The following is a 27,094-nucleotide window of genomic DNA, read 5'->3' on the forward strand; positions in this document are numbered from 1 at the left end:
TGCCACAACTGAAAGTTGACCTGGAAGATTCCCCACCCCTAGTACTTCTCAGTCCTGACTTGATATCACAATACCATTTACCCACCAACCATGACTAATAATCTTTTCCTTTGTGGCCAGGCCAGCAAGAGGGACTTGTACAGCAAATCATTCATCTCCCTCCTACCCATGAAATCATTATTTCTGCAACAGGACTGCTCTCCACAAGGCTTCAGAGGAAGAGATCAGAGTCCGGCACACAGCACTGTTGACAAGTCAGTCTCTGGCTGGTCATGAAAACAATGTGTTTGGTTTTGATTATATTCTTTTTAAATCTGGCACCATTTTATGGAATTTTTTTAATGCTGGTTTTCAATTAAAACTAGACTAATCCTTAACATTTATTTGGCTTTTCACACACAGTTCCTGTGCTGCACTATGTCAAATATACCATCTGTGCAGCACACTTCTGGCCAGTGATGCTTCAAAGATTGTTTCTATAATACTTTGAACTGTGTCTGCATGAATTCTTCACTTACTGTATTCACCACTTCTAAATTTACTATTCCATGACAATGTTGTGTAATGACTTTATTCCATTTTTTAAAACCCACTGCAGCCACAACAAAGATTGTGCCCCACCTGCTGAAAAGAGACATGCAGATCATTTTCCCAACTATTTAGCTAACATTAACTATGCTATAAATACAAATTGTGTTTATACTTTGTGAAAGATTCACTGCTGTGTTCTCCAGCTGAGTTAGAGCTGAAATATGCTATTAACTCCCACCATGAATGTAACCGAAAGGGAGGCCAAAAATGCTTTTCCTGGGATAAGATATCAAGATCTGCTACTGCTGTCATGAAACTGGGGTCATGTAAACCAAACACTGCTGCTGCTCCTTTTGGAAAGCACAGAAGGCTCTCAAACTGTAAATATTTAAAAATAAAAATTACACTTATAAGGGGAAGATCTAAGATGCATAAAATTTACCCACAGAGGATACTGAACCCTAAGCTAGGACTAAATTTCAATGCCACCACTCATCATGGATGCGGCACAAGTTTCTTCCTTTTTAAGATGTAAAAAACCCAGAATTATTTTCTCTATATGTACAATTACAATAGGCACATTCAAAAAACATGTCAAATACTCTGTCCACATTGATTCCCTCTGATGATTATAATTCATGATTTTTGAAACTTCTGAGTTCTGTAAGAAAATCAATACCAATAGTCAATGGAATGTAGAAAGTTGGACCTCTTATTATTATCCAGATTACCTTTCATGTATAAAATATTGTTGTCTCATTCAAGGGAGGAAATACAATCAATAGAACCACCTTAGTCTAAAGAGGAAAACTTTTTTTACTGAAAAGAATTTGAGTTATTGATTTTATATTTTACTCACTTAGATTCAGTTTTTCAGTCCACTTTCCTTGTGTTTACTATGATTTACGTGACATTTTGATAAGTATAAAGATTTATATAGTCTTAGGGTATGTCTACACTATGAAATTAGGTCGATATTATAGAAGTAAATTTTTAGAAATCAATTTTATCCCGTCGATTGCGTATGTCCACCCTAAGCGCATTAAGTCGGCGGAGTGCGTCATCACTACCTTGGCTAGCACTGACTTACGGAGCGGTGCACTGTGGGTAGCTATCCCACAGTTCCCGCAGTCTCCACCGCCCATTGGAATTCTGGGTTAAGCTCCCAATCCCTGATGGGGCAAAAACATTGTTGTGGGTGGTTTCGGGTACATGTCGTCAGTCGCCCCTCCCTCCGTGAAAGCAACAGCAGACAATCATTTCGCATCTTTTTTCCGTGCAGATGCCATACCACGGCAAGCATGCAGCCCGCTCAGCTCAGCGACACCGCCGCTGTTGTGTCCTGGGTGCTGCTGGCAGCAGACGGTGCAGTAGGACTGCTAACTGTCATCAGACACCGATTCCACTGCAACTCTGCTCTGATGCTATTGTCTCAATAGTGAACTTCTCCATGTTGTCTGTCATGGGCTCCCAGGTACGTGTGCTCTTCCTCGGGAAATTCTCGCGGTGCTAACCGTCGTCCTCCACCGCTTCCGCTGCAACTCTGCTCTCCTGAATCCACCTCGCAGGTCCTCTCGTCGTTCTCTATAAATATGTAGTCTCGTGGCATCGGTCTTTAGCCACCGCTTCCGCTGCAACTCTGCTCTCCTGATCTTCTGCAGATACCGCACCATGGCAAGCATGGAGCCCGCTCAGATCACCGCAGCAGTTATGAGCATTGTAAACATCTCGCGCGTTATCCTGCAGTATGTGCAGAACCAGAACCTGCAAAAGCAGGCGAGGAGGCGACGGCAGCGCGGTTCCGAGAGTGATGAGGACATGGACACAGACTTCGCTCAAAGCGCGGGCCCTGGCAATTTGGACATCCTGGTGGCAATGGGGCATGCTCATGCTGTGGAACGCCACTTCTGGGCCCGGGAAACAAGCACAGACTGGTGGGACCGCATAGTGTTGCTGGTCTGGGATGATTTCCAGTGGCTGCTAAACTTTCGCCTGCGTAAGGGCACTTTCATAGAAGTTTGTGACTTGTTTCCCTTGCCCTGAAGAGCAAGAATACCAAGATGAGAGCAGCCCCCACAGTTCAGAAGCGAGTGGCGATAGCCCTCTGGAAGCTTGCAATGCCAGACAGCTACTGGTCAGTTGGGAATCAATTTGGAGTGGACAGATCTACTGTGGGGGCTGCTGTGATCCAAGCAGCCAATGCGATCACTGAGCTGCTGCTATCAAGGGTAGTAACTCCGGGAAACGTGCAGGTTATAGTGGATGGCTTTGCTGCAATGAGATTCCCTAACTGTGGTGGGGCGACAGGTATATGCGTTCCTCTATCTTGGGACTGGAGCACCAAGGCAGCCGGTACATAAACCAAAAGGGGTACTTTTCAATAGTGCTGCAAGCACTGGTGGATCACAAGGGATGTTTCACCGACATCAATGTGGGATGGCCGGGAAAGGTACACGATGTTCGCATCTTCAGGAACTCTGGTCTGTCTGAATGGCTGCAGCAAGAGGTTTACTTTCCAGACCAGAAAATAACTGTTGAGGATGTTGAAATGCCTATAGTTATCCTTGGGGACCCAGACTACCCCTTAATGCCATGGCTTATGAAGCCACACACAGGCACCCTGGACAGTAGTAAGGAGCAGTTCAACTGTAGGCCAAGCAAGTGCAGAATGGTGGTAGAATCTGCCTTTGGACATTTAAAAGTGCGCTGGTGCAGTTTACTGACTCATTTAGACCTCAGCGAAACCAATATTCCCATTAAGAAAAGGAGTACTTGTGGCACCTTAGAGACTAACCAATTTATTTGAGCATGAGCTTTCGTGAGCTACAGCTCACTTCATCGGATGCATACCGTGGAAACTGCAGCAGACTTTATATATACACAGAGAATATGAAACAATACCTCCTCCCACCCCACTGTTCTGCTGGTAATAGCTTATTATTAGGTATTGTTTCATATTCTCTGTGTATATATAAAGTCTGCTGCAGTTTCCACGGTATGCATCCAATGAAGTGAGCTGTAGCTCACGAAAGCTCATGCTCAAATAAATTGGTTAATCTCTAAGGTGCCACAAGTACTCCTTTTCTTTTTGCGAATACAGACTAACACGGCTGTTACTCTGAAACCTGCCAATATTCCCATTGTTATTGCTGCTTGCTGTGTGCTCCACAATATCTGTGAGAATAAGGGGGAGATGTTTATGGTGGGTTGGGAGGTTGACACAAATCTCCTGGCCACTGATTACATGCAGCCAGACACCAGGACAATTAGAAGAGCACAGCAGGGTGCGCTGCACATCAGAGAAGTTTTGAAAACCAGTTTCATGACTAGCCAGGCTATGATGTGACAGTTCTGTTTGTTTCTCCTTGATGAAAACCTGCCCCCTTGGTTGACTCTACTTCCCGGTAAGCCAACCACCCTCCCGCTTTTGATCACTGCTTGCAGAGGCAATAAAGTCATTGTTGTTTCAACATCATGCATTCTTTATTAATTCAAACACACAAATAGGGGGATAACTGCCAAGGTAGCCCGGGAGCGGGAGGAGGGAAGCATGGGGTGGGGTGGTGAATGAGGGGAGGAGGGAAGGACAAGGCCACACTGCACTTCAAAACGTACTGAATACCAGCCTTCTGTTGCTTGGGTAGTCCTCTGGGGTGACATGGTTGGGTGCCCAGAGCCCCCACCCCCATGTTCTTGGGCATCTGGGTGAAGAGGCTATGGAACTTGGGGAGGAGGGCAGGTGGTTACACAGGAGCTGCAGCGGCAGTCTGTGCTCCTGCTGCCTTTCCTGCACCTCAACCATATGCCAGAGCATATCAGTTTGATCCCCCAGTAGCCTCAGCATTGCATCCTGCCTCCTCTCATCGCGCTGCCGCCACCTCTCCTCTTGTTCATCCCTCCTGTCCTCGCGCTCATTTTCTGCTTTCCTGGATTCTGACATTATTTGCCTCCACGCATTCTGCTGAGCTCTTTCAGTGTGGGAGGACTGCATGAACTCAGAGAACATTTAATAGCGAGTGAATTTTTTTTGCCTTATCATCTGCGCTAGCCTCTGGGACAGAGATGATAGGGGGAGTGTTGAAACATTTGCAGCTGCAGGAGGGAAAAAAGGGAGAATAGTATTTAAAAAGAGACATTTTAGAGAACAATGGGTAGACTCTTTCACGGTGAACCAAGTTGTTATTACATTGCACATGTGCTTTCGGTACAAGGTCGCATTTTGCCTGTTATATTGAGGGTCTGCCGGTTTGGTGTGCGAGATCACACATGCAGGGCCGAGCAACAGAATTTGGCTTGCAGGCAGCCATGGTAAGCCACAGTCTTTCGGCTTCTTTAACCTTCATAACATGTGGGAATGGTTTCAAACAGCAGTGCCCTCCTTTCCCATACCACGCACCCGTTGGGTTGGCCATTTAAAAGGAGGGGTTGTTCTGGCTGCGAATGCATCCCAAGTCTTCAGGGCAAATTAATCATTAAACAAGATTGCTTTTAAAGCATGTATTATATTTACAAAGGTACACTCACCAGAGGTGCCTTCTCCGGCTTCATGGTCCGGGAGCCTGCCTTGGGAGGGTTGGGTGGGTATTGGCTCCAGGATGATAAACAGTTCCTCGCTGTCGGGGAGAATGGTTTCTCTGCTTGCCTGCTGTGCGCTATTCTCCTCCTCATCATCTTCCTTGTCCCCAAAATTCTCATGCCTATTGCATGAGACTCCCCCCTTGCATGTGTCCATGGACGGGGTGGGGGAGTAGGAGGAACCCCCACTAGAATTGCATTCAGCTCATCATAGAAGCGGCATGTCTGGGGCTCTGACCCAGAGTGGCCACTTGCCTCCTTAGTTTTTTGGTAGGCTTGCCTGAGCTCCTTAACTTTCACGCAGCACTGCTGCGGGTCCCTGTTGTAGCCTCTATCCATCATGCCCTTGGAGATTTTTGCAAATATTTTGGCATTTCGTCTTTTGGAATGGAGTTCTGATAGCATGGCTTCATCTCCCGATACAGCTATCAGATCCAATACCTCCCATTCGGTCCATGCTGGAGCTCTTTTGCGATTCTGGGACTGCATGGTCACCTGTGCTGATGAGCTCGCCACGTTGGCCAAACAGGAAATGAAATTCAAAAGTTCTTGGGGCTTTTCCTGTGTACCTGGCTAGTGCATCTGAGTTGAAAGTGCTGCCCAGACTGGTCACAATGGAGCACTCTGGGATAGCTCCCGGAGGCCAATACCATCGAATTGCGTCCACACTACCCCAAATTCTACCCAGCTATGTCTATTTCAGAGTAATCCCCTGGTCAGGGAGGTGCATAGAAATCGATTTTATTAGCCCTTTAAGTCGACAAAAATGGCTTTGTCGTGTGGATGGGCACAGGATTAAATCAATCTAACACTGCTAATTTCAACCTAAACTTGTAGTGTAGACCAGGGCTTAGCTATGCATAGAATAGGACTTTTAACCAAAAACCCTGAGTGTGGCTTATATGTAGATTCACCCTCTGTTAGATCTCCTCAGAGATGAAGGATAATTTTACTTCTCTCCCTGGGATGAACTGTAGTGGAATATCCCTGATACAGTCTAAGATCCAAAATAGCTTAAATAAAACAATGTGTATTCGAAAACCAAGAGGAGATTAAATTAAATCAAAAAGAAACAATACCAATACACGAGAACTAAAACTCCCTAGCCCATATGTGCAGGAACTAGGGGTGCAAGGGTTGCAGCACCACCTGTCTCCCAGCTGCTGGCCCTGCACCCGGGACTTTGCTCCTGACCTCAGCTCAGGAGAGGGCAGAGTGGATAGGGGTAAGGAGGCTGGCTTTTAGCACCCCCACTATTAAAAATGTTCCAACTCTGCTGCCTTGCCTTGTCCAAATGGGCCCAAACCCCTGAAGCTTCAGAAGATGCATCAAAAACAATTATGCCCATATTTCTCTAGTTCAGTGTCTGCAAGCTGCTAGCTCTCTCATCCTTCTCTCCATAATACACTATCACATCATTATCCCTTCTTGTTAAGCCCTTGGGGGTTTTGAAGTAAAAGTGTGACCTAGCATTATCATATTAGTCAGAGTCCTACATTGTATTTGTACAGTTATTATTAATGTTTATATTAGTGCTCTAACTTGGGAAGGGAAAGGAAACAATCTTTGTTATTTCCCCTCTCTAATAACTGCTGTATCATATTTAATAAAAGCCCCTTTGATCTTGCATCATTCTCAAATAATATATTACCTATGTTGGACAGATGGGGTTTGTTTGAATGTTAATAGTCCAACTCCACAACTTTTGGGGTGTTTTTAGCTGATTTCCCACCCCCAGAAATATCAGATGTAATAACACTATTTCAGCCACACTCTTAAAGGTGACTTAGGGTATGTCGACACTGCAATTAGATACCTGTGACTAGCCCATGCCACCTATCCTGGGGTTGGGGGAAGGGACTGTTTAACTGCCATGTAGACATTTGGACTCAGGCCACAGCCTCAGCTCTGGAATCATCCCATCTTGCAGGGTCCTAGAGCCCAAGTCTGAATGTCTACACTGCAATTAAACAGATTCTTAGCCTGGGTCAGCTGGCACGGGCCAACCGCAGGTTTTTAAGTGCAGTGTAAACATACCCTCTGAGGTAATATTTCATGATCATCTCATACTCCTTGGTACAAATCAGCAAATATCGAAACTCCACTGATCAGCTGCCTGCTTGCAAGGACTCAATCACTTATAATTTTTCATTCTTGTACAAACATTATAGGCACAGAATAGCACTTGTGATAGGAAGCAAGGAAACAGTGCAGAAAACTCACCAAATCGGTGGAAGGAGGCTAGCTGCACCACTGCAGCAAACTGCTTCTTGCATCCAGTGACTAAGGAAGCCCTTTCTCAACAGATATATGGATCTGGGGCTCCACAGATCTACACGAGGTTCTCAAGACAGGGCCAACAACAGGCACTAAATGCAACATACCCCCACTAGCAGATTATAGATTTCCCAGTGCAGATCTATCTGCTAGTGGTGGTTACTGCTAGTTGACTCAGCAGTAATTTCCCTGTGCACTTGTGTCCTCTCTGAGAGAGATGTAGAAACACAAGGATTAGTCAATGGCACTGTTGGTACAAAGAGTTAGGTGAGTGGAGCATTGTCCCTTAGAAGGACAGGGTAAGGTGTGCAATGATATGCCAGTAGATTCATTTGGTTTTCCTGGCTGTGGCCCCTTTTCCCCCTGCACTGGCTCAAATTCTCCCTTTTCCAACCCCAACCAGAGATTTGCCTTGAAATTATGCATGTTTTTCATTCCCTTGGATTTATCTGCCAGAAGGTAACATGTGGCCCATGGTTTGCATTTTAGTTTAAAAATTTCTTTTACAGCAGTCAGAGCCTTTCAAAATACTTCACTTCCCTTATTCCCATAGGAAGAAAGAATGGCAGGAAAAATTGTTCACAGCAGTATGAAGAGATGTAAAAGTTCTACATTTTTAATTGTAAACAAGAATGTTAAAATATGGTTTTAATCAGGTAGGTTTTCCTCCTAGACCAATGCTTCCTTCTCGTAATATATGTAACCTGACTGGCTGTAAAAATAATGGTGTCAGTTGGAGCAGCTTAGGAGTTCTAAGGAAATTTTGTATTAACCTAAACTCCTTTCCTCCTCAGTTCCTCCCACTATTATCGTGTGTGTGGCCTCCTGATGAGCCATGTCACCAACACACAGACTGCATACAAGTGAGGATACACCATAAGGCTTACATTTTAGTTAATGATGAGGCATAGATGTTGGTATGTATATTCTGACACACAATATATCTAGAGATATTTCCATGGTTTAAATAAACATCTACTATTTCCATGAGATCATTAACTCTTAGTAAGTTGTATGTTTCTGAGTACGCATAAGCTTCTAGTTCTTTTAAGTCTGTAACCTAAAATACCTTTCCTACCTACATTTGTCATGATTTAAAGTTCAATATCTTGAACCCCTTCAAAACTACAAGGGAGCACTATGCCCACCAGGAAGCTGGGAATCTCCCTGCTGTAACGGTTTCAAACTCTTGATTCTAGATCTGTAATGAAAAATTGGATTACATTTATGGCATTTTTTATATTTACAAAATCCACTAATGGTCCAGATTGGATATCTGTCCATCTTGGTCATCTGGCTGTGGCAACTTTGGGGAAAAAAGAAAAAAAAAAAAGTTTCTTAGGCAAGATGATTAAAGGGAAAAAAACCAACAGCTGACTGAAGAAGCTCAGAGGTTGGGCATGTTATGTAAGTCCTCGGGGAGATATATTACTTGGCAGGCAGAAGGTGTGGTTGTCAAAGATACATGATAAATTCATTTAACACATGATATAGAATGATTATGCACATAGATACACACACTATCTGATTTCTCATTACTTTAATATTCATTCATGAGTAGACAGAATAACTTACCATCGGCAATGACACTAGACTTCACTTTGCACGTCTACTGATAACACATACCACAAACAATCAACCTTGACCTATTTTTTATTATAAAATACACACCTATATATAATATAGTGTAATACAGAGATTATATATTACACGAAATAAATATATATCAGAAGGAATATCTTGTCCTCAGCTGAAAAATATGAAAGGAAAATGCTGCAGTGGAGGAAACCTCAAATAGCAATGAAGCTTGGAACAAATACTGCTAGATAATACTTGCTTTGCACTGTCCCCTAGATGAAAAGTCTCAGAAGTCTCTTCATCAATGTGGTTCTGATCAAATTTTCCTCTTTTCCTCCCTTTTGTTTTTTTACCACTCAGTTCTATATTGCAGACAGTATGGAGTAACTCAAAAACAAGAGGGGCGGGCTCAGGAAAATGAGAACAGATAAGAATAGTACAAATTCAACAGAGTTAATCAAAGAGCAAAATCTTTAGAAAGGTATTAAGTAAAGTGGATGTCACTGTTTAAACTCAGATACGGCCACATTTTTCACTTCTTTACTCCTAAATGATTTTTTCAGGCCACAACGTAAGTGACCATAGATCACAGTTATATTGATAATGCAGCTGTTCTTGAAAAATTAAAAACTCCATAAAAGTTTAATGTGCTGTAGGCTCTTATGCGGATTACTCCTACTTTGGTTATTATTTCCATAATTTAATGTCCTTTTACAGAGAGATTATTTTTATGCTTTCTCTGCCACATGTATTAACTGTTCAGGATGTTAGCTTTGTGGGGGGGAAATATCTTGGTAGACAAAAAAACATGGTAAAAAGTTAGATTTATAGCATGTTACATGTACCAAAAATACAAAAACTTACCACAATCTGTATTTCCTTTTTTAATTAAAAAAAAAAAATCCAAAGACCCATTTATACTGAAAGCTATATTGCACAGATTCAGTATAACACAAAACTAGCCACAATAAACACTCAGTAAAAATTCAGTGCAAATAGTTCCAAGCATTTGTGGTTGTTTTCCACCTCACATTTTAATCTTTCTAGTACTTCAGGTATGATCAACAGTCTTCCCAGGGGGTGTTTCCTAGACAATGTACAGTGAAGATAATACTGTCCATTACCTCACCTAAAAAAATGGTTACTTACCTGAAACTGTTGTTCTTTGAGATGTGATGCAGACATATATTCCATATAGGTGGAAGGTGGGTGCATGCTCGGCTCACCAGAGTCAGAGAATTTTGTTTAGCAGCACCCATAGGTGTGGCACTCATGCCCTGGAGCCACAGCTCCTCCCCTGGCCATATAAATTCAGCACTGCCCTGACCTCCTCAGTTCCTTCACGCAGAACGTCACAAGTACAGACTCTGATGCAGATGAGATGGAGGGAGGATCGTGGAATACACGTCTGCATGCCATCTGGAAGAACAAATTCCTTACCAGAGTTTGCATCTGAACTGGACACAGCCGTAACGGCATAGTGGTTTGTAAAAGTATGCACAGAAGAACAAGTGGCATCCCTGCAAATGTCCAATACAGGCATGTCACTTAAAAATGCCATTGATGTGGCATAAGCTCTTGTGGAATGAGCTCATACCCATTGTGGAGGCATAGCCCGGACCACTTTGTATGCTGTCATGATACAGGAAGTTGCTCACCTGGAGACTGTCTGTGAAGAGACTGCTTGACCCTTCATTCGGTTTTCATATGAAAGAAACAGACAAGGTGAGGAACGGAAAAGTTTACTTCTATCCAGACAAAAAGCCAATCATTGCCTGACATTAAATGTGTGAAGATGCTGCTTCTCTGGGGTTGAATGCAGCTTAGGGAAGAACACTGGTAGACCTATAACTGTGAAATCACTTCAGACAAGCAGTTAGGGTGTGGCTGCAGGGTTACGTAGTCTTTGGAAAATTGTGCATATGGAGGCTCTACCGTCCAAGTATGTGACTCACACATTCTCCTCACAGACATGATCGCCACAACGAAGGCAGTTTTCTAACACAGAAGGGAGAAAGAAGAAGTTGCCAGAGGCTTGAATGGAGGTCCCATAATAGTGGCTAATACAATATTAAAGCCCCTTAAAGGAAACAACTCTTTTACCGGTGGGTGCAGATGAGTGACTCCTTTCAAGAAACTCACTGCCATGGAGTTTGAAAACACTGATTTCCTTTGAATGGGCCAATGAAATGCCAAAATCACCAGCAGGTGGACTCTTACTGAACTAAGTGCAAGATCAGCAGACTGAAGGTGTAACACGTACTCCAAGATGTCCTGGATACAAGCCAGACTCAGTTGAACTCATCATGCTAATAACCATACCAAGAACCGCTTTCATTTGGGTGAACAGACTGCCCTGGTGGAGGACTTCCTGCTATTAAGCAAGACCTGCTGGACCACTGCCAAACACTGTTCCTCCTCCTCATCTATCCATGCAGCATCCATGCTGTGAGATGCAGGCAGCTGAGTGCAAAAACCTGATTGTGATGCTGAGTCAGGAGTTTGGGCTGAAGGAAGGGATATGGGAGACTGAACTGATAACACAAAAAGGTTGGAAAACCAGCATTGTCTTGACCACACTGGAGCAATGAGAATGAGGTTGGCATAGTCCAATTTCAGTTTGAGAATGACCTACAGGATGATTGGAATCGGAGAAAAAGCATACAGGAATGCCAACTCCCACCTCAGGTGGAAAGCATCGGTCAAGGAATGTGCACACTCCAAAATCAGGATCTGATCAGGCTTTGGCAGTTTTGCATCAGGGAAAACATTACCCCGGTGGCTGGTCCCTTACTTGGGATCCAGAATCACCTGGCAGATCACCTCAGCAGAAATTTCTCTGTGAATCATGAGTGGTCTCTGAAGTGCAGAGTCTTGTGGTCCATTTTTGGAGTTTGGGCCATTCCAACAATCAACCTGTCCACCGTGAGAGGGAACAAGAAATGGTGGTTGTTTTGCTCCCAGTGGGGTCTCAGTCCAGACTCAAAGGCGCAGCCTGGCATTTTGGAATACCTGTGTCCATGCAGCCATATGGCCTAGCAACCTCAGTCATACTTGGGCTGTGGCTGAGGGTTCAGACTGTCGCTCCAGACATAAGTGATTAATCACCTGGAATCGCTTGGTCAATAGAAACACTCTCAAACTCACAGAATCTATCGGGGTCCCAATTAACTTGCTTCTTTGAGTTGGAACCAATGTTAATTTTGTGCTATTTTTGATGAGACCTAGATGATCAAGTAGGCATAGTGTAAAGTGAACATGACGTAGGACTTTCCCTCTGGACTTGCCCCTCAGTAACCCAGAGTCCAGATATGGAACGATATGAATTCCCTTCTTTCTGAGGTACGCTGTTACTCAAGAGCAGAAGCTGAGAAGGAGAAGACATGCTGAAAGGCAGTACAACATACTGGTAGTGCTGGCCAGCTATGACAAATGTGAGGAACCTCCTGTGGCTTGGGAGGATTGCTATATGGAAATAAGCATCCTGCAGGTCCAGGGCAGTAAACCAGTCATTGTGATTCAAGGTAGGGAGTTGGCAGGGTAACCTTATGGAATTTCACATAACTGATGTATTTGTTGAAATTGCAGAAGTGGAGGACAGGTCATATAACTCGGGTTTGGGGACCAGGAAATACTGATGCTGCAGAGGAACCTCCTCTTTGGCCTCCAAGCCAGTAGAGACTGAACCTGCTCAAGGACAGTGTCTTCTGAGAGAAGTCCCTGAAAAGGGATGTGTTGTGGTGGTGTTGGGGGGTGGGGTGGGTTTGGGAGGAGAAATGCAGAGGAACTGTATGGCAAGACCTGACCATCAAACAGTAAGTCCTCAGTGATCTGCTGCACATGGGACACAATACCTGAGTCCTGAAGCCGTAAGGCCTTTCTCATGGTCACAGCCTATGCCATAAATCTGGCTGAGGCATCCACCTCATCCAGAGCTGCCTGCAAGGAAGTCTTGGCCATCACACAGACTTCCCCAATGAATGCCATAAACTCTTAACGCGAGGGTTTTGGCAACTTCTCTGTGAACTTAGACAAGACTGTCCAATTGACAAAGTCATACTTATAGAGCAACACCTGCTGGTTCATGATGTGAATTTGCAGGGAAGAGGAGGTATAAATCTTTCTCCACACCAAGTCCATCCTCTTGGACTCTTTGTTCTTGGGTGTGAATTTACACCTACCCTGCCCAGCCCTGTCATTTGCTGCAGTTACCACCAACAAGTTGGGGGCCAGGTAGGAGCTGAAACCCTCATACCCTTGCATGGGAATGAAGTACCATTTCTCTGAACACTTCACCATAGGGTACAATGAAGCTGAGGTGTTCCAGATGGCCTTTGCAGGCTCCAACAGAGCTTCATTTATCGGCAGGGCTATTCTTCCTAGAGTTGATGATTGGAGAATATCCAGCAGCTATGTGTATTTTCCTGCAGGAGTTATGCCTGCATACCTAAGGAAGCAGCCATATGCCTCAGAAGGTCCTAATATGCCTTAAAAGGGGGAAAAAAGGATTCCCACATGGTAGAGTTGTCTGAAGAGTATGAGGAAGTGGTTTGCTGTGCTAATGATTGGTCCTGGTCTTGCATCACAGGATCCAGTTGGAATGACCCTCAAGGTCCAGAGGGAATGAACTCAGCGGTTGCATGCGGCAAAGATGGTTTGCGAATGGGAGTCACCACCAGGACTGGTGATCTCGTTCTAGAGCAGGTCGAGAAGCATAGGCCACTGGGCATACAGATAAGGCTTTGGTGGCCAAAAGGTACTAGGCCCAGAGCCCTTATCCTGACCGCAGGACAGATGCCATTCTCGGTACTGATGGTGATCCGAGGGCACTCTCTAGTGTCTAACAAGAAGGGAAAGGACAATCCTGACCTGGATCTTGAGAAGTCCAGGAGGTCCTTTTGTGACAATGGGGGAACCAGTCCCGATGAGGCAAACAACTTGGGGCCTCGATGCTGAAGAGAAATGGGAATCAGCACAAGTGGTACCAAATGAGACCTACTTCCATCTGGCACCAGAAGAGGCATTGGCTTGGAGACCGTCAATGCCAGTGCCAACGTCATTAGTACCAGACTCAACACATGCATTGTGGTCGGAATCAGAATTGATGGTACGGGCTGTCACTGTATTTGGTGTGGTACAGGGAGCAGGTGGACAGACATGCTCCATCGTGGGTGCTGCAGGGAGTACTATGCCGGTCAACACTCCTCTTAAAAGATGAGGAAGAGTTTCTCCAAGCCCTGGAATGGTCCCAACTCGTTTTATGGGTCCTTTTCCTCACTGCACCAGAAGATGATGAATAACCAGTCTTCCTCTTAGGGGAAACACCAGAATGCAAGCATAAAACAGCATCACTTGCTGGATCTGTAGGCGACCACCGATCAGACAAGGGCCTCAATGCCGAAGCAGGCCTCACAGCCTGCTCCAGAAGGTGCTGCTTCAACCACAAGTTTCTTGCCATCTGAGTCCTCTTTGTGGATGACTTGCAGATGGAGTACCACTCTTTAAGGTGTCCCTCGCTGAGGCACAACAAGAACCTTTATATGGCGGCCACTGTGGAGAATGCCCCTCCACAACATACAGTGCTTGAGGGCACCACACAGGGCAGCCAACTACTCTAACACTAAAACTAAACCTAAAGTACTACTACTACCATATACAGGATAAGTTCTCAGAAAACTGAGACTGAAAGTGTGAGGTGAAGGCACCACACAGAGCTCCGACTCTAGCCGCCGGCAATGAGAAGAAACTGAGGGGGTCAGGGAGACAATGCTCTTATATGGCTCAGGGAGGGGGACTAAGGCCACAGGGCGCGAGTGCCATCCCTATAGGTACTAGGGAAAGTTCCCTGGCTCTGGTGCGCTGGATGCACACACATCTACATGAAATATATGGCTGTATCTACTCAGAGAATAGCTGTTTCAAATGCAGGTGCTAATAAATTTTTTCCACAGGCCAAATGCTCCAGTCTCTACTTTACTAGACCCTAATTTTATACTATATCTTTCCCTAAGATGTCTGGATTTTAGCTCAAAGACACAGCACAGAAAAATCTTTTTATGTTTCCATCAGCTTTCAGACCCATATAAGTCAGCTTCATGATCATCTTAGACAAATTTATGCTGGAGCTCAGACTGTCTGTATGTGCAGCTTGAGGGGCAACAGGGCTACATGGAAGAATATTTACTGATTGAAATGACTACCAGTCTCCACCCTAGTATCTTTTTCAACAAATAGAAAGCAACAAAATAAGTCTACAATTATACAATGAACATCAAACCTCACATTTGTGAAGTGAAAATTTCACAGTTTAAATGTTTCTTCATTTGCTTCTTTATGGCATATATTGAGCCATGCTTTTAAATAAAACTATGTTAACTGAATATTGGTAATAATCTGTTCTCAGTGATAAATATTTTATTTTAAAACATATGATAAACGGTCACATTTATTCTATAATTACAATAATTATAACTATATTTGGTTCTAGTTTACAGCTCTGAATAGAGGAAGCAAAACCTATCATGAACCACTTTATACTTTTTAACAAAAGCCATATTCTTTGTTCCCTGAGAGCCCACAAAGTAATATATGGCAGGAGTTCTAAGGAATATTTTAGAAAATAGCTTTTTCCTAATGGAGCTGTTGACCCTGGATACAAGACTTCTACTACACTGATATATGTTAGTATCACCAAAGATTTTAAGGATTTAGTATTTTGTCTTTTTCTATCAACAAATGCACTACACTTTAATTTTAATTTGACATCCTGGCAAGGCCAAATACAAATAATGGTGAATATAACTGTACAGTATTCTGTATATATGCATCAGGACATTAAAATATGATAAAAGAAAGTTTTTAAAGTTGCAAAGTTGAACACTCAAAAATTAGGAACAGACAGAATTAAGATTATTCATATTACTTTTTTTTTAAGAGTCTCTTGCCTCATTCAGTACCCAGCCAATGAATGGACAGTAGGATGGACAGTACCTGGCAAATTAAACAGTTGTTCAACATTTATTTTTACCTCATCATTCAATGTGTGTGAAACTTAGACAGAGAGAGATTAAGGCCAACATTTGCAGAAATGTCCACTAATTTTGTATGCCTCAGTGACAGAGTCATCAGACTGGGTTCCCCACTGGCCTGTGCCAACCAAAGTCACAAAGCTAGAGCGATGAAGATTTATTGCTGCACTTAGGCAGAACAGAATCCATTACATTCTGAGTATGACAGTGTTTAACAAAGGTTTTCCCTTTCCATATTTGAAAGCAAGCTTACCTCTCTCAATACAGGATCAGTTATTGAACTCAGATTGACTGCTCCTTCATAGGTTAAGTAGTAGAATACATTCAGGGATCGGACAGCCTCTGGCCCTTGCTGTTTGTAGCCAAAAATTAGATCGATCCATTGATGAAGCTGGCATGAAACAAACTCACTCTCCAAGGCCTGCAACAAAATGCAAAATATGTTATCCTGACTTCTGCTATTATTCTTTCTTAAGAAACTTGAATATTCATAAATAGGACATGAAATTATCTTTAGTAGTTCCCCTGCACCAATGCTACTAATATTTTAGAAAACTGTACAAAAATTTCTAACACTTACAAAAGCATACTAAGGTGGAAAGGACCAGCTATGTAGACCACCTGCCCCACCCCTCAAAGTCCAGATGGGAGAATTGCTCCTCATCCTGTCAATGAAGAGGGCAGGGATAAGACAAACAGTCAGAATGCTCCTGCCCCTCTTTCTGTGGGATGGGGAGGGTGAAAGGATGGTATCTTAGACCAGTTATGACATGTGGACAGAGGGCTGAAAGATTTGGGGAAATTAAAGTAACTGGGGGTGATCAGGTGAAATGCAACTAAGAAGTTCTGTATACCATACATGTTGCATATATGTTAGTTTGCTATTACTTTTGTCTATATATTTATGCTTGTCCAATTTCTGATTGTAATTTTAGGGTATGTTTATGCTGCAATAAAACCTGTGGTTGGCTTGTGTCAGCTGGCTTGGGCTGGGAGGCTATAAAATTGCACTGTAGACATTTGGGATTGGGTTGGAGCTCAAGCTCTGAGAACATCACATCTTGCAGGGTTGCAGAGCCTGGAGCTTCAGCCCAAGCCCACACGTCGCCACCACAGTTTTACAGCCCTGTAGCCAGAGCCCTGTAAGCTCAAGTCAGCTGGCACAAGCCAGCAACAGGTGTTTAACTGCAGTGTAGCAATACCCTTACTGAACCAGGGGCTGTCTTTTACTATGTGTTTGTATGGTACCAGGTACCACAGGTACCAAATTTTGACTGAGGCCTCCAGGAGCTATAGTAAGACAAATAATAAACAAATTAATAACAACATATTCTTCCATATAACCCAGTTCATATTTAACATACTACTCTAGAACCATATGTTCCCTAAGGCATCAGTTATCAAGTTAAGTTAGAAAACCAAGGACAGCAATTCAGATAACTCTACAAACTAGAAATTTAAAAAAATGTTCAAATGAATTTCCTCTTCTCAAGTTGTTACATGCAGAAGATACTTTGCCAAAATAGTAAGAAAAATGTTAAAAGATTAAGAAAAAATGCATATTACCTATTACATACACAAATGAAATAAACATATCTGATTAAAACACAGCTTAAAGAAACCTGCCATTGGGACAGCATCTAGACACTTGATTGCCTGTGATTGTTCAGATACGCAGGTAACTGCATGTGATTGGCTTGCAGGTCCCAGTTTTGAAGTAAGGGGAGGTAAATCTGCTGGTGATTTCACCTCAGGACATGTGCCAAGAGATTTTCCCATGAGTGCATGGAGAGTAGGTAAGCAGCAACTTCTAAGAAGCTAAGGAAGGTCCATTCACATAGTGGTACTAGCAGAATATCGTCAGACTTCTTTGTTTACTGAATGGATTTTGGGACCATTTCACAATTTCTTATGCTGATCAGAAGATTTATTTGTAACAGACTTAACCAGTGTGTTGCATATTTATGGCTGGGAACCTGTACTCCATGGTCTCCATGCCTCAAGTTTATCACAAAAAGCTCCAACAGAAGTGCAAGACTGGTCATATTAGCATCTCCCTCCCATTTCTGCCTCTGGGTAATCTCCACCTGTTCTCCCTTAGTCTCATACCCAATAAATTCCCTGGTGAATATATAATTATTCACCCCACCACTAGCATTTCTCAGTTAGAATTCAATTAATTTGTAAGATTTCTTCATGCACTACTCATCTTTCAAACACACAGGCAAGCCAGATCTCCTTAACATGGAGGCAGGACAAAAGCTGAAAAACCTACTGCAGTTGCTGCCAGTGAACCAACATGCCTTCAAGATATTTGGCTTCTCATTCAAAGGCCAATATTACTCAAAGTAATATCAAAATATTACTTTTTGTCATGTGGAATCTTTGGAGCATTCAGTTTTTTCCTCAAATGGGCAAAGGGCTCACAACAATTCTCCCTCTGTTTCAGATGGAGTGGTTTCAGAAGCTAGCCAGTGGCTGAGAGAGAGAGCCAATCTGATGCCAGAATATTCCCATGGCAATTTGGCAAGAAAGATTTGGTGACTAAGCTGGTTTGTTGCGCCAAGTATTCTGCATAGTTATAGGGAAAGTTTCTATACATTTCTGCATTTCACCTAGACAGAGAGAGAGTTTATCCATTGCCTGTCCCATACCACTGGTATACATTGAGCTGTTCATTTTGGTCTCTAGGTCAGTGCTATTCAAAGTGGTGGTCCGCGGACCGGTGCCGGTCTGTGCGCACATTGGAAAAAAAAACTTGCCGGTCCCCCACATCAGACAGCTTGAGAAGCACTGCTCTAGGTGACAAAATTTGTTCACGCCATCACTGACTTTCACTTGGTGGACACATAATTCTGTGCCCAAAGGACTCCACCATCCAAACCATCTGATGGTTACCTGGTGCAGGCCACACAAAGGCCCTAAATATGTTCAAAAGAGCAAGCTGCTTAATTATCACTGTAGCATCATGTGGATACAAAGGGATATGTAGCAGCTCTCAACTCGCAACAAGTGGGCAGATAGGTCTGTGTCTCCTGCAGAGAGAAACTTTCTCTTGAGGGATGGAGGCTAGCCTATAAGGGTTGGGTGCAGGCATTTCTCTAAGGGAGATCAAATATGGTACCAATAGCAAGCACCAGCTAGATGGCTGCTGTTTCTGCTCTAGGACTATATAAAATCATAAACTGGGTGGGTGGGTCTCCCTGGAAGGTTTAGCAGATTTGGGTATAAGAAAACTATGAACCCCACCCTCCACCCTCTCTTCACAGCTGCCAGGACTTCCAGCTTCTAATCCAGTTAAGTTTAGTAGTAGTACAGTTCAATACTTAAAAATAATGAATTTTTTTGGTTTCTATAAAAAGACAGTGTGTCATTAAAATGTGGACCTTTACTGCTCCTAGTAGTTAAGTTTATCATCATATTCCCTATTCTAAATTTAGGGAATACTGAAATATCATGATACAGTAAAACATTGCAGTGCAGCAAACACCAAGATTTTATCATTGCCCACTGAACACATTCACTTTGGATATACACATACAGAACCATTTTCTGCAGTATGCTGGAAGATTAAAACACTGTTCTGAAAATACGTGGCTAATTCACAAGCCAATATACAGAAAATACACAATTAAATTAACAAAAATGAATCCCTGACCAAGCGAATTAGGTTCAATACATATTCAAAGGTATTACCTAGCATGAATCTACTGTATTTCTAAATATTTAATACAACTACTTTAAATTACTGGCAGGATTTGCTTTATCAATCTCGTGTAGAATTCAATTCAGTTTTATTTTTAATAAGTACAGATAAAACAATACAGAGAAGTACAATATTATTCTATGTGACCTACAGAAACTAAGAGCATTTTTCTTTTAAAGGAAATTCCTAATTTTGAACAGCAGAAGTTAAAATTAATCTGAAAACCTACGAAACTGCTCTGGCTTTTGTACACAAAATGATGGGTTTGTTTCATTAACCGATGTCTGAAAACAACATTTAAATTGACACATAAAAACAGCCATTGTCTTAATTTGTGTGTTGTACTCCACACAAAAGCCCTAAATATGTTCAAATTAGAGCAAGCTGCTTGATTGTCACTGCAGTCTCATGTCACATTAATGCATGACAAACATTAAACCATACACTTAAATGGCAATTTATATCATTTAAATGTTTACTGCCAGACCAGCTCATCACTCATTTAAATGCGACTTTCTGGCAGCTAATTTCAGTTAATTTTCCTAGATTCACTTAATTAGAACTTTCAATCAAGAAAAGACTGTACATATCTTCCAGTTCTCTTTTTTCTAATTTGAATTCTCAGCTATTGATGTGCTGAAAATATCCTCTAAAATGGATAATCAGATAGTATGTCATGTCCTACCCCCCTCGCCCCCCAAAATGACCACATGGAAAAAACCTTACAATATATATGCTTTGACAAGAGTTATTTATGTAAAAGTAGTTTTAGTTCTCACACACACTCTCCACAATTAAAACTATAAAAAACAGCAACCAAGCAAATTAAAAATTAATGACTTCAAAATTGTTTAATAAGATAAAAATAGTCAGGAGTCTCATGAGTGACCATAGAGCTACAACATGAGGCTATAAAATTCTACAAGGCTCAGCAAATGACAATGATGTGAATTAATTTTCTTGTTATCTTGCCAAAACCTTTTAACATTAGAACATATTTAGTTTCTCTTTTCATCTATTTCATCTTACATAATTTTTGTTTTAAGGGCAAATGATTTTATATGTTCACTATGAAAACTGTGTTTCACTATTTCTGATGAGCAAAAATTCCTAACAGGAATGCAAAGTGAAACATACTATAATGGCCATATTACACCCATAAAACACACGGACATGGATAACTACTGTAATATTGTTCTGCAATCTCTTCAAGTAACCAAACATATAAATCTAAAAAGAAAAGGAGTACTTGTGGCACCTTAGAGACTAACCAATTTATTTGAGCATAAGCTTTCGTGAGCTACAGCTCACTTCATCCGATGAAGTGAGCTGTAGCTCACGAAAGCTTATGCTCAAATGAAGTGAGCTGTAGCTCACGAAAGCTTATGCTCAAATAAATTGGTTAGTCTCTAAGGTGCCACAAGTACTCCTTTTCTTTTTGCGAATACAGACTAACACGGCTGTTACTCTGAAACCTGTCATATAAATCTAACAATCTCTTAAAAATTACAGTCTCACCACTTATTCATGGAACTGCTGGTGGACATCCTGAATTTGCTTCCCTTTTGCAATGTTAAGATAAAAATGTTCTTTTAAGTTACATAGGTTTAGAATGGTAAGAACAGGAAATTAACAATGGAAAGACGATGGAGATTATTTCTTGTGTCATTTACACTACTTTAGGGCATTTTTAGCATCTTTGTCCACTTGTCAGGACACAAATATGAGGGCTAAAAGAAAAGAGAGTAAGATGAACGTCAGTACTCAGGACACTGCAGGAAAGGCCAAATGTAACATACAATTTCAAAAAGATAAATAAGGTTTTCTGTCATTCTAGGTTAACAGTTATGGTCTTTGGGTGGTTATGAATTAAATTTAGAAGAGTAGGATATGATTGAGTTTCAAAATGATTAAAAAAAAATAAATTTTCAAGGAAGACAGCACAGTATAATACTAAAAATCCAATTTGACTACAACTAAAATTTAAACCACTTAAAAAATTGAAAAATGTAAAGCACAAAATTCATAATGCTAAAATAAATCTACTATATTCATAACAAATTCTCTCCTTTTAAAAGGTGTGGGTGTGTGTTTATTAAATTATTCTCTCAATATTTATCCATTCAAAAAATAAAATTGAGGCCATGGAATGCTAAACATTTAGGATTATTCAGACCACTAGGACAGACAGTCCTCATTAAGGCCAGAGTTAAATACGGTATGCCGCTATGGGATACTAACATTCTTCCCATGCTGCTCTTAAAACTAGCCAATCAATTGTTAGTACTCCCATAGCAGTATGGATACATCATTTACACCCAATGCATGCTCTGAGTAAAATTTGTACAAAAGAAAAGAAAAGAAAAGAAAAGAAAAGAAAAGAAAAGCCGCTACAATGTCCAACACAATACAGTAATGTTCAACAGTACTGAGTTATTATAAAATAAATCAGTGATTAATGTCTAATTGTTAAGGATCAAATAAGACCATGAAAAGACTGTCATGTGAGACTACACACAAATTGTCAGTTCAGTCCAGTGGGACTCATATTAGCTTTGACAAACTGTCTTGGGGCTGATAGCTGTTTTTTTAATGAGATCTATTAGGCAGAGACTAAAACACTTGAGATATGCTAAAAAGTACAGTATACAGATGTCAAACACAAACACCTATTAGTAACTTTCATTTGTCCATTCCCAAGGCAGAAATGCATCAGAAACATAAACCAAGTGACGCTTTGATATTACAAGGCAAATTTCAAATTCAAAAATATATTTCAAATGCAAAATGCAACGTTATTAAATAAAATGCAATTTAACCTATCTCTTCAAATATAATTCTGAAATTTGTGATTTACTATGTGGCTTTTTATTGCCTATTTAATAAAAGGAATTAACAGAAAAAAGTATTGAGGACTGTATTTTATATATATTAAAGGTGCTATATAAAAAGCATAAGGCAAAATGTGGTCAAAACACAACAAAAATGCTAAATTAACGTGGTTAGAAACAATTTTCTTTATATAGTTAAGTTACTCACTATACCACATTTACTAAATACCATTATATTTTAAGACTCTGACGTACTTTTGAAGTAACTGCTCAAGGGTTTTTCCCCTATAAAATATATTTTTTTCTATTTTAGACTAGGTAACAGTGTGAACTAGTATATGTTTTAAAAACAAATATTGGCGATTAGGATTATTCTGATTTTTCATTTAGACAAATACATTAAGTACACGTCATTTCACCAGTATATGCACTGTTTAGACAAACTTATTTACAGAGAAACTATTCAGAAATATAAGGCCACATTCCTGCTCACCTTACTCTCCCAATGAGTATTAAATAGCTTTTAATATAATCAAAATAAAAGATGACATCTGATGGACAGTAAAACTATTTTTTTGAACATGTACTTGAACTTGGGTGTATATGTTTTAGTTCTGTACATTTTTCTAGGAATACATTAATTTGGCATGTAAAAAAATTAAATCATTTCAAACTTCTTAGAACATTGGTGTTTGCCAGATGTACAAAAGCAAATAAATCTCCATAGTCTCCAAAGGGTTAATGCATTTTGCTACCACTTTGAAACAAGGGATGCCATTACAATGAGTCAAAATAAAACTGAGTCATTATGAAATTCAGTATCAATCTCCAACTCCCAATCAAAGAAAAAGTCTACACATGAATAGGAAAGCTCTAATTAGGTGTTCTAGAGACTGGAAACACAAATAAGAAGATATTTTGATTTATAATTTATAAAAATGTACCCATACAGAGTATTGCAAAGGTAACAGCCACACTACTCAAGTGCCAGACAACTAATTTGAATACGTTAAGCATATTTTAGATTACACACACACACACACACACAAATAAAAAACCAACTGGTTTATTATGTTTGTATTTGCTGGATTTCAAACACTAGTGGTAATGTTTCCTTAACATTGATATATGACCTTTGTAATTTACAACGAAGAAGGCTGGTTTTTTCAGCCTAATTAGAACTGTTTCAAATTTTCCTGCTAAATATATGATAGAAAATCCTTTCAACTTTTTCTTTTTATTATTCTAGAATTTCTTTCCATGTCAACTTTGTTCCAATCAAAATATGCTTTGAATTAAATGATTTTGATTGAATATGTGGATCACATTTCACTTCTAAGATTTAAAGTCCAAAAAGGAAAAGTTTAGCCTGGTCAAACAAAGTGAGAGCAGCCACTTTGCGGAAAGCTACTCACATTTACGAAGACTGACAAATTGTTTGTGTGCACCATTAGGTCTAGTTTTTGCAATAGTTGCCAGATTTCCTGTCCTCCTAATAAGATATTAACTCTTTAAATGCTGACCTATAAGTAAGCAACTGTATTTCAATTTTAAATGTAACTTTTCCCACATATACTCTTCTGAGCACAAGAGAAAATAGAAATCTAAAAAAATCTAATCTGTTATTAGGCATGTATCAAACTAAAGCTTGCCCTGCAGGTAGGAAGAAGACAGCAGACCTGCTATTAATGACAAAACTCCACATTCTGTAAGGAGTGATACAAATTTCACAAATATGAAACTGACATTAAAATTTTGCATACAATCGGTGGTCTCTAACTTGCTCTTAAGTAATTTAATTTCCATACCAGTAAATTCTTGGACTTTTATTAATTTATTGTACTTTGTAATTTACTATAGACATGAAACACTGCAGGAACGATGAGTGATTATTGTACTTTTCAGACTACACAGATTAGATCACTTAGTTTTCATTCTCATTTTTTATAATCATGTTTAGAAATGCATTGACAATTTATTCATATTTCTGTCTATCTAGCTAAAGTTTGTATTTTACTTCACATCTCTAAACACTACCAATTTGCCTCTCTCTGTCTCATTTTCCCCCTGTGCAAAAAAGAGATACAGATACAAACCTCTTTTGTAAAGCACGTGGAAATCTGTTGATGAAAAGCACTGTAAAAGAGGTAGTTATTACCAAAAGACAAGGAAACAAGACAAAGAACTATATAAGAAATGGGCAGCTGAGGGAATACATACATGGGTATGTATGGCTTTCTAAAAAAATGCAAGTCTTAACTCAGGAGATAAACAGAAAGGTAGCTTTTCTAGAAAGAATAATATAATGCTGTGGACTGTGGAACATAATCACACTAAAAGATCTTTATAACAGAATTTTTTTTTAATCACCCATAAAGCATTAAGCTAGGTTCACAGAGTTCTTTGGAATAGCATAACGTAATAAAATGTGATTTCACGGCAAAGAGAATTTGGTGCAAACAACATTGCAATTGAAAAGACACTTTGGAATTTAGTACCTCAAAGATCCTTTCTAAATTTATATAATCTATTACCCAAATGTTAATTCGTACCACGTTTTGATAAAATTCTCAAGCACTTGTGCATTTTTTGGCAAGGCAAGCACTCTCTCTGCAATTGTTATTTTATAGTTTTAGATGGACTAGTCAACCAGCTGTCACATATTTTGTATGTTTAAGGCTGCATTTCCTTTGAAATTCATAGTTTTAATATTAACTGAAGCTTGTATCGTTACATGCCAAGATCAAAAGAATTAAGCAAACTTGCAAAACTGTCTTCAATCTGTATTCATAGTGACTGCACTACTAAGTACAGTGGTCACCTTCAAAAATTTGCCAATTGCCTTATTTAATTATTTCCTACTATACTAGCTTCTATTTTGGCAGCACACTAAGTAATATAGGGAGGAGTAGGTAATCCTGAAAATATTGAAGTAATTTTCTAAGGCACAAGTAGCATATTTTTAAGCATCAGCACTGTACACAATCATATATGCACCCATATGTTACTATTTTACACTTTTTAACATGGAAAATGATCAAACTTACACACTGATCCTGCAAACATTTACACATATACTTAACTTTACTCATGTGGACAGTTTCATTGGCTTCAATGGGACTTCTCACATGAGTGAAGTAAAACATCTGTATATTTCCAGGATCAAGGCCATACACTTAAGATAGCTGCTGTAAGAAAACATACAGACAAGGATATTCAATTTCTTTTTGGTTTAGTTGGAGACAGGTAGTTGGACTCATAGGGTATGTCTACACTGCAATAAAAGACCTGCAGCACCAAGTCCCTATTCTAAAGGAAGTGAAATAACTGGGATGTTTCTTACTAACTATTTCTATGTCTTTGTAGTTATTTCCTTCAGTGACCAGGGAAGAGGTTCAGCACTGTCCCGAGCCCCGTCTTCAGCTGAGGACAGTTGAGAGAAACTGAGGGAGTGCGGGATGTGCGCACTCAGGCAGATGCTAACGAGGCCGCGAGACAGCAGATGAGCGCATGCATCCCAACCAGGCACTGCTACAGAAGTTCTCCGATCAACAGCACCGGGACACACCGTCACCTGGATTGGAGTGCCCACAGAGACAGCACTTGAAGAAGAATCTGAACTTCACTGCCCCTAGAAACTGCGAACGTAGCTGTGGAAGCTGACGCTGGAAGAGTTATGACAGTAATGAATTCCTCACTGGAACAGAATAATGGGGTGACCAGGTGTCTGTTTTTCAACCGGATCGCCTGGTCAAAAAGGGACTCTGCCGTTAAAAGTCTGGCCGGCAGTGCTGCGATGCTAAGGCAGACTAGTCCCTACCTGTCCTGGCTCCGCACTGTGCCCTGGAAGCGGCCACTATGTCCTGCAGGCAGCCGGGGGGGGTGGGGGGGGGAGGAAGGGCCACACACAGGGCTCCGTGCGATGCCCCCGCCCTGAGCACCGGCTCTGCACTCCCATTGGCCGGTTCCTGGCCAATGGAAGGTGGGGGGGAGGCGATGCCTGTGGGCAAGAGCACATGGGGAGCCTCCTGGCCCCCACACCTAGGACCCGGACCTGCTGGCTGTTTCCAGGGCACACACAGCATGGTGCCAGGACAGGCAGGCAGCCTGCCTTAGGTGGGCTTGTACTCAGGCTGCCATCTAATGCCGCCATCTGTGCTGTCACGTCCATGCTGCTATTTTTTGTACATTAGCTCGAGCAGTGCTAGTAGACGTCTGGCTAGCTGGGCTAGGAGGCACGTTGCCAGCTGCAGCATAGACATACCCACAAAGAAATGTCATTGAGCACAGGACCTTGCTTGGCTTGACTAAAACTAAAACTGGTTTAAAATATGGAACAAAAAATTGAAGGGTTTCTGTGCAACACTTAGATATCTCTAATTTAAAACAGTTTCCATTTTGTTGTCAGAGGACTTCTGTTCTGACCTCAAAAGGAGGTGACTACATGCCATCCCTGGCCAACGAAAGCTGGATGGAAATCCCTTTAAGCATATCATTTGCTATTTCTATTTCTGATGCACGAAGTATTGGAGAGCGGCAAGGAGCTCCCTCCCCTTGAGATTCATCAG

At 41.1% G+C, this 27,094-nt stretch overlaps 1 protein-coding gene across 4 annotated transcripts in view; it reads right to left on the minus strand.

Moving 5' to 3' along the window:
* LRBA (LPS responsive beige-like anchor protein) overlaps positions 1–27,094 on the minus strand; it is a 552,094-nt gene that overhangs the window by 59,675 nt on the left and 465,325 nt on the right. For all 4 annotated transcript variants that reach the window (XM_077815359.1, XM_077815362.1, XM_077815360.1 and 1 more), the window contains one exon: positions 16,243–16,410. In XM_077815359.1, the coding sequence (XP_077671485.1) occupies positions 16,243–16,410 (168 nt within the window). The remainder of the gene's footprint in view (positions 1–16,242; positions 16,411–27,094) is intronic.

This window comes from Eretmochelys imbricata, chromosome 4 (assembly GCF_965152235.1).
Source record: "Eretmochelys imbricata isolate rEreImb1 chromosome 4, rEreImb1.hap1, whole genome shotgun sequence".
Classification (NCBI taxonomy): Eukaryota; Metazoa; Chordata; order Testudines; family Cheloniidae; genus Eretmochelys; species Eretmochelys imbricata.